This window comes from Gymnoscopelus microlampas, assembly GCF_963454915.1.
Source record: "Gymnoscopelus microlampas genome assembly, chromosome: 18".
Taxonomy (NCBI): Eukaryota; Metazoa; Chordata; class Actinopteri; order Myctophiformes; family Myctophidae; genus Gymnoscopelus; species Gymnoscopelus microlampas.
In genome coordinates this window covers 34,843,932-34,852,202 of record NC_139955.1, presented here as the reverse complement: position 1 = coordinate 34,852,202, position 8,271 = coordinate 34,843,932, and the positions used below count along the sequence as shown (strand labels likewise).

The window sequence follows — 8,271 nt, the reverse complement described above, 5'->3', positions numbered from 1 at the left end:
GTATAGGAGTCAACTCTGCCTGTTTATTGTCACATTTTAAGTGAGAGGTTGTGTTACAAAATGGCACATTACATGGATTAGGCTATTTGAAAAGGGATATCTAACCTATCTATAAATGCCTGAAAATGTGAAAATACAAATAACCATGTTGTGGTATACAGTCATAAATAGACAATAATAATATCATAGACATGGATTGGACTGTTGCTGTTTTGCCATTAGATTTTTTTAAAAGTGGCAGGCCTGTGTGATATGCACATCAAATATCATTTTTCCTCTTTCAGAAAAAGACAAACATTGCTCATTAATGGTTTTGTATTTAAATATTGTATGATTACAACGCAGTTAGATTTCATTTACTCAGAGTAGTACAAGGCACGTAGCATGTCTCTTACATCATATTATTAATGACTCGTTACAATGGCTTATCAAGCAGTATAGCCTCATGCAAGATCTTTTATCTTGTCCCATCAGACGTTTCCCACGTGCAGCTGGCTTTGTTTTCTTGCCATTGATGCCAGGGATGGATGACCACACTGAACAGCACAGCAGCCAGTGGTGGAAGAAGTACTCATATTTTTTACTTGAGTAAAAGTATCAATACAGCAATGTAGAAACACTCCGTTATTAAGCAAAAGTTTGGTATTCACAATTTACTTGAGTAAAAGTACGAAAGTATTGGCATCAAGATGTGCTTAAAGTGCCGAAAGTACTCGTTATGCACAATGTCCCATTTCACAAGTTTTCAAATGTATACAAATCTTTTGAAAATAGCAGATCTACAAGCATGTTGTGAGCTTGTAGATCGGCTATCTCCAAATAGCCTAAGTTTAAATAGGGCTGAAGTGGTTAATGTATGATTTGTAACAATAAACTAAAACTACAAAGTAACTAGTCGGCTAACAAAGGAAAACAATACTGTAATGGAGTAAAAGTACAATATTTTCCTCTGAGATGTAGTGGAATAGAAGTGAAAGTATTGAAAATTGGAAATACTCCAGTAAAGTAAAATACCTCAAAATTGTACTTAAGTACAGTAGTTGAGTAGCCTGCATGTACTTATCTACTTTCCACCACTTACAGCAGCCCCCACTACAGGTTTACAGTTACACCCCTCAATATCTCTGATTTGAAACAGTTATCAGTTCTTCTCAGCAAGTGACTACCAATGTTTATGACTAATATTCACGTATTGGGGTTAGTTTCATGTTGGCTATACAAACCCACAACAATCTAGTACTGATGGTAGTAGAGAAATAGAATATACCTTTCATGATTAAAATAAGTAGTTTGACCTGTAATCTTAGGTTAGTATAGTCTTATTTGCATGTATCTATAATTATAGAACAATGTCCCTTTTTCAGTTTCACTTCTTCACACTTCACTAACTTATGGCCATGTCAACACAGAAATTGTGTCCCTTTTCTTATTCTTTGAACACACACACACACACACACACACACACACACACACACACACACACACACACACACACACACACACACACACACACACACACACACACACACACACACACACACACACACACACACACACACACACACACACACAGCTCCTTTTTGGCATACCTTTCAATTTGTGTAAAATGTTCAACATTTCACAGGAGCATTTTTTGGGTGGGCTCAGCCAATCACATCTATCATGCTGGTGGATCAAATCACATGCATTTGATTTGTTTAGTAATCACTGGAAAGTAAAATGACAATGAGATTGAGATCACAATATGACAAGACACCTGAAGAACTTTTTGAATAATGTCTGACCCACTGACATGCAACATGGACTCTTAACAGCAATATAAAGAAGGATGGAATGGATAAAAGTATACGCCCACTCATAGTATTGAATAAAACTTTCCTATCTTGCCCTCACACATGAAGTTGTCAGGGAGTTCAATAGAGATTGAGGAAGGAAAATGCTATATCAACTCCATCCATCTGTCCCAAAGGGGGTCAAGAGCAGGAAAATCCCTTCCCCTTGTGCCACTAATAAGGCGTGGGCTGTTAGACGGAGACATGTTGTCCACAGTACACACACAGCCGGTACTAATCGAGCTCTCCTCTCCCCTCCTTCCCTCCCGGCAGAGAGACAGACAGCTGTGGAACTACTACTGAAGGACAAAAACAGCTGGCAGCTAGAGCTCATAGTAGTTTCTGGGTCACACACAGTGAGTGTTATTGTTGATCATACATCTTCATAGTTTCCTCATGTCTCAAACAAGAGCAACGCTATCTTTTCTATCTCTAGGTCTGACCGACAGTTCAATACGTAGTTCGGTTATTGACCGCTTCCCTCTGATGTGTGTCATGAAAAAATAAATAATACCAAACTTTATTTGTAGAGCACCTTTCAAACTGAAGCACAAGTTAGAAAATCATGAATGCAAATAATAAAAACATCGAAAACAAATACAACTCATGTGCTGACACAGTTATAAGGTGATGCAAAACAAAGCAGGACAGTCAGATCCACACAGACACAAGAGAGAAATTAATTGAATGCCATGGTATAAAAAGAACTCTGGTTGCCTCTAAAGTGAGTGGAAAGTTTACTGAATGGGTCTATCAAATTTCATCTGGCCAATTGTTTCTGAGGCCAGAGAAGGTTTGAGCATTGTCTTTAATCTTGCCCCAGATTGAGTCAGTGAGAGAATGTTTATGTGATGACCTAAGATTGCACTCAGAAGCTCAGAAGCTGCATAAAACCGAGCAAGCCTGTTTATTGCTTCTAAGGTGAACAATAAAATTGTAAAATAAAGATGATAAAGGTAATGAAATCCCCAACTGAATCTTTGATGATTCTTTTTTATTTGTTTAGGACAGTTGTGACCTGCCAATAGTTCTTCCCCTAACATCCCAGTGAGTAATCTTATAATTCAGGCTGAATGAAGGCTCCATTTGCCTCAACTCTATAGAGGTTTGTATGCAGCCTTTTACTGTAAATACTTGTATTGTAATAGGCTTCGGATGAGCATTCCTTCGTGGTAATAGTAGGCTGCTGACTGGCTGAGAAGAACAGAGGCAGGTTTTGTTTGTCTGCTTCAATGGATTTGAACATGGTCCTACAAACAAACAAAACCTCAATATGATACTGAAACGTATCATTCCCATTGGGTACCAGACATACAGACTTTCTTAAGTGATAAGCCATAAATAAACACAAAAAGATATTATTTAGCTTCTGATATAGCCATGCCCTTTCATGAATGTAACTTTTGGACAGGTTTAGCTCATTTCACCTTTGACACTGAATCCTGCTATTCAGTTTAGCTCATTTCACCTTTGACACTGAATCCTGCTATTCGTGGCTAGGCAAAGTGCACTCCTCCTGGGTATTATCGTCTTAATGCAAGAAGACAGAAAATCAGTCCAGGTTGCCAGGAATGTTAGCCATGCCCAGAACATAAATCCTTAATACAAAAGAGACGTACAAGGATAAGACAATGCAATAAGAGGTGCCTGAATGAGAACTCTAGCTCTCTTTGGCGTCTGGGATCTTATAAGCCAGAGCTATATCGTGGTTATTGTTGGGCCGCACTGGCACAAAGTCAGCTGATCTGCTATTGGTGGTCTGTCTCTTCCCTGTCAGAGCTGACATCAGTTTGGAGCGGTAGAGATCCCCGGCCAGGAAGTACAGAATGGGGTCAATACAGCTGTTGACGCTGGCCAGGGGCCTGGTTATCTTGTAAAAAAAGTTGACAATATTCAGGCTATCACAGTTAAGATCCAGCACACGAGAAGTGTAGTAGAGGGTCCGTGTTATGTGAAACGGTACGAAGCATACAGCGAACACGACCAGCACCACGATGATCATCTTGATGGACTTTTGGCGCGACGACGAACTCTGCCGACCGGCGGACAATCCCCCTCGCGGCCGACACAGGGTCCGTGCCATCAGGCAGTAGCAAACCATGATGATGAGGAAGGGGACGCCAAACAGCAGCGCCATGACCACGGAGCTGTAGTCCACGTACTGCTCGAAGGCTGCCTGGCTGGTGGTGTCGTGGCACAGCGTGTCATTGTCCCTCTGCGAGGTGGTGACGAAGAGGATGTTGGGCACCAGGCAGATCGTCACCAGAGCCCACACTAGGCCACACACCAAATGGGCATGGCGTGGCTTCACCAGGCCCATCATCTTGATGGGGTGGCAGATGCCGAGGTAACGGTGCACGCTTATGCAGGTGAGGAAGAGGATGCTGCAGTAAAGGTTGGCGTAGAACAGGAAGCGCACCGCCTTGCAGGCGGCCACGCCAAAGGGCCAGTGGCTGCGGTTGGCATAGTAGTAGATGAGGGTGGGCAGCGAGAGCACATAGAGGAAGTCGGACAGGGCCAGGTGGAACATGTACACCGTGCTGGTGTTCCACGGACGCATCTCTCTGACGAACATCCACAAGGCCATGGAGTTCAGCAGCAAGCCAATCACAAACACCAGGCTGTAGGACACGGGCAGCAAGATGTATTTGAACTCCTCGTCAAAGCGACAGCTGGAGTTGAAGAATGTCATGGCCGTCATCAAAGACTGGTTCTGTCCATGTTTGACGACGTCCATTGTAACTCTTCTGAGTGTGTATCACTTCCACGGCAACAGATAAACACAAATCTATAAGGAATTGGAAGAATTATTAGACATCTATTTATAGGCTCCTATCTGTTTCAGAATACATACCACTGATCTCTCTTTTTGTATTTTAAGGTGCAGGTACAGGCTACAGCATGAACTACTTACCCAGATAGGATCTATCGGTGGCTGGCTGTTGAATGCGTGCCGATCATATACCTCTAGACTTCAGGATAGAGGAGACGCCTGTATTCAACAGTCTGGCTCTCTCTCCGTGTGAATGAATGCGTCGCACTGTCCAGTTGTTCACGATCTCTTCTTCCACGGCAACAGATTAACACAAATCTATAAGGAATTGGAAGAATTATTAGACATCTATTTATAGGCTCCTATCTGTTTCAGAATACATACCAGTGATCTCTCTTTTTGTATTTTAAGGTGATATTTTTCATTTCATAAAAAGTAACTCCAAAATCTTCTTTTCCTGAGTAAGTGGAGACGAGCTGATTAACAAAACATTACTTTGATCTTAATCAAAGTTAACGTTATTCTCAGTCACTCACTGCCAAAAATGTATTCTCTAGCACAGGGGTCTTCAACAGGGGTCCGGGACCCCTAAGGGGTCCTCAGAGTTACTACAGGGGGTCCTCCAAATCTTAGTGTAATAGGATTCTGATGGGAGTGCAGGGAACATTTAGCCTGGTAAACCCTCCCTCCAGAAATCTAATTTCCATTTGATTTCTCCAGAAATCAAATGGAAATGAGATTGAGATTTGATTTCTCCAGAAATCAAATCAAATGGAAATGAGAATTCTGGAGGGAGGGTTTACCAGGCTAGGGAACATTAGCTAAAAATAGCCAATCTACAAGCACTTTGTGAGCTTGTAGATCTGCTATTTTTGGCAAAGAGGTTAAGTGTAGAGGGAAAAAAGAGCAGACCAAGTACAGAGCCAATGGTCAAGTTTAGTATTGAGGCTTTAAGTGCTTAAATGTCTGAAAATACACATTAACATGAATCAATAGGGAAGCTAATGTGTAAAAAAAAAAAAAAAAAAAAAAGCAAAAAAACATAAATGTATACAACATTGATTATAGTGTTGTCAAACAAGTCGTAAATATAGCTTCATAGCTATCTATGAAAAAGTTTAATTTGCAACACAATTCTATCCAACATGTAGAGTAGGGGTCCCTGCTTCATCTCTCTCTCAGCTAGGGGGTCCTTGGACTGAAAAACGTTGAAGACCCCAGTTCTAGCGACCACCAGTACAGGCTACAGCATGAACTACTTACCCAGACAGGATCTATCGGTGGCTGACTGTTGAATGCGTGCCGATCATATACCTCTAGACTTCAGGATAGAGGAGACGCCTGTATTCAACAGTCTGGCTCTCTCTCCGTGTGAATGAATGCGTCCAGTTGTTCACGATCTATTCTTCTTGTCCGTCCCTCTATTGTCTGACCAGCCGGTGGAAATGAGGTGAGCGAATGTTAAGTTTCGATCAGTACCGTACTGTGGTTCATAATACCGCTGCAACTTGTACTGTACTGGTTACTACACCTCAGTTAGTCCGCGCAGGAGAGACATGGATACCGGCTGGATAAGTGAAATGGGAAGTGTAACTGCTGAGTGGACACATTGTCGCATGCATGGCATCTCAAAAGTCCCGAGTTTATTTCTGAACTATTAACGAAATGTCTTTAACAAACGGACAAGCCTACATGCAGTGGTGGAAAAAGTAATCAAATGTTTTACTAAAGTATGTATCAGTACTGCAATGTAGAAACACTCCGGAATTCAAAATTGACTTGAGTAAAGTACAACAGTATTGGCATCTAAATGTTCTTAAGTATCAAAAGTAAAAGTCATTATGCAGAAATCTTCCATCTATGTTTTCAAAATGTATAAAATCATTTGAAAATAGCAGTTGTGAGCTTAGGTTGGTTATTTTCAAATACCGAAGTCTATATAGGGCTGAAGTGGTTATAATGTATGTTTTGAAATAATATTTAAAATGTACAAAGTAACGAGTTGTCAAATAATTGTAGTGGAAGTACATATTTGCCTCTGAGATGTAATGGAGTAGAAGTAAAAGTATTGAAAATTGGAAATACTCAGTAAAATAAAAAATACCTCAAAATTTTACTTAAGTACAGTAGCCTACTTGAATACTTTGTTACTTTACACCACTGGGAGTTTATTTCTGAACTATTAACGAAATGGACAAGCCTACGAGTGATTTTAAACAGCTTCCACACAGCATGACAATGACACACCCATTAGATATTATTAGACATATTAGCCTACTTAAATAATAATTGAGTAGCCTATGTTTGCCAAAGGTATACTGGGCTGGCAGTGTATAGCTCATATCTAATAAGATACGATCAGTTGATAGGATCCAATACAACAATTTCTTATGGTTCTATTTTATAAGTGTAAATAATTATAGTCTCATAGCTTACATTTTACGTGTTCTACAAAAAGCTGGGATTGATTGATTGATGTACTTTATTTAGTAAGACATGAGAACATCAGTACATGGAAGTACAAATTCACAATACAAGGTCTACTAAACTGGAAGACTCATTAAGCACTGAGCTTGTTTAAGATGAGATCCCCAGGATAGGGCTATCAAATAAGATGGTTAGGCTAATTTATGGCAGCTGAATATTTCAATATTTATTTTATAGCATATATCACCTTTTGGAATACAACTGTTTACTATTCACTACAGTTGGACACCAGTTCATAAAAGAGGATTATATAGGCTCTCTACCTCAGCTTTGCAGACAAGTTAGTCTAATATTTGCACAGCTGGCTGTGACGAAATGCCACAATTTGGCCTACTGTACATTAGTGGGAACTGTGAGTGGAGCTATATGATATCTGTGCCTGCACACATTTACTTCATCTAGTCACTAGTGAATCCTGTTAGACATTCCTTGATAACATTTTAAGGCATGATCATAAAGAAATAAAAGCAGGATGAACAATGCTGTTGATATAGTTCACATTCTGAGACAGGTGCAATCTACAAGCACTTTGTGAGCTTGTAGATCTGCTATTTTTGGCAAAGAGGTTAAGTGTAGAGGGAAAAAAGAGCAGACCAAGTACGGATCCAATGGTCAAGTTTAGTATTGAGGCTTTAAGTGCTTAAATGTCTGAAAATACACAATGCTGTTGATATAGTTCACATTCTGAGACTTAAAGCTGACAGGTGCATGTCACTTCAAGCAAAGAAATGTGACTTTGTAGGCTACTATTTATACCTAAATGAATCTATATATTCAAGAAAAAATCAGAGAGACCAGGTAGGTATACAGATCCGATTCAGATCAATCTCTTACTTGCATCATTTCAAATGGAGGAGATCGCTTTTTGTGGTTTTGGTGGATATATTTATAGACGTGTAGATACATCTCTCTTGGGGCCATTTGTTCCTGCCGGGGTCTAGCTGGGGTCAGCATGCCATTTGCTATGCATGCCTTCTTTCTCTGAGGCCAATGCCGCAGACATCCTGAGGTCTGGACAGCGTATGGAGAAGAGCCAGCAGTGTTGTAGTGTGGCTGTTCCTTTCTGGTTTGTTTTAGGCTACTTACTGTAGCTGCCAGGGGCTTTTCCAAAATGAGAGAATACAAAGAGTTAACAGATAGTGTAGTGTCCACATTGAAACTGACCCCTGACGCATGTAG

The 8,271-nt window shown here is 40.4% G+C and overlaps 1 protein-coding gene across 3 annotated transcripts; it reads right to left on the bottom strand.

The window, feature by feature from the left end:
• Positions 1-381: 381 nt before the first annotated feature.
• LOC311033800 (P2Y purinoceptor 4) lies at positions 382-6,021 on the bottom strand. Of its 3 annotated transcripts, XM_084041459.1 has the most exons (5): positions 5,869-6,019; positions 4,747-4,923; positions 3,301-4,620; positions 1,522-3,259; positions 382-1,431 (listed from the first exon to the last, which is right to left on the bottom strand). In XM_084041459.1, exon 3 carries the CDS (start codon positions 4,567-4,569, stop codon positions 3,493-3,495), a length of 1,077 nt encoding a protein of 358 aa, XP_083897585.1. In that variant the 5' UTR covers positions 4,570-4,620; positions 4,747-4,923; positions 5,869-6,019; the 3' UTR covers positions 382-1,431; positions 1,522-3,259; positions 3,301-3,492. The 3 variants fall into 3 exon arrangements, with proteins under 3 accessions (XP_083897585.1, XP_083897586.1, XP_083897584.1); XM_084041460.1 differs by having other exon boundaries at positions 1,522-4,453; positions 5,869-6,021; XM_084041458.1 differs by having other exon boundaries at positions 1,522-4,620.
• Between the last annotated feature and the right edge of the window lie 2,250 nt (positions 6,022-8,271).

Coding starts and splice junctions, on each gene's coding strand:
- LOC311033800 (XM_084041458.1), bottom strand. CDS start 4,569: ATGGACGTCGTCAAACATGGACAGAACCAGTCTTTGATGACGGCCATG.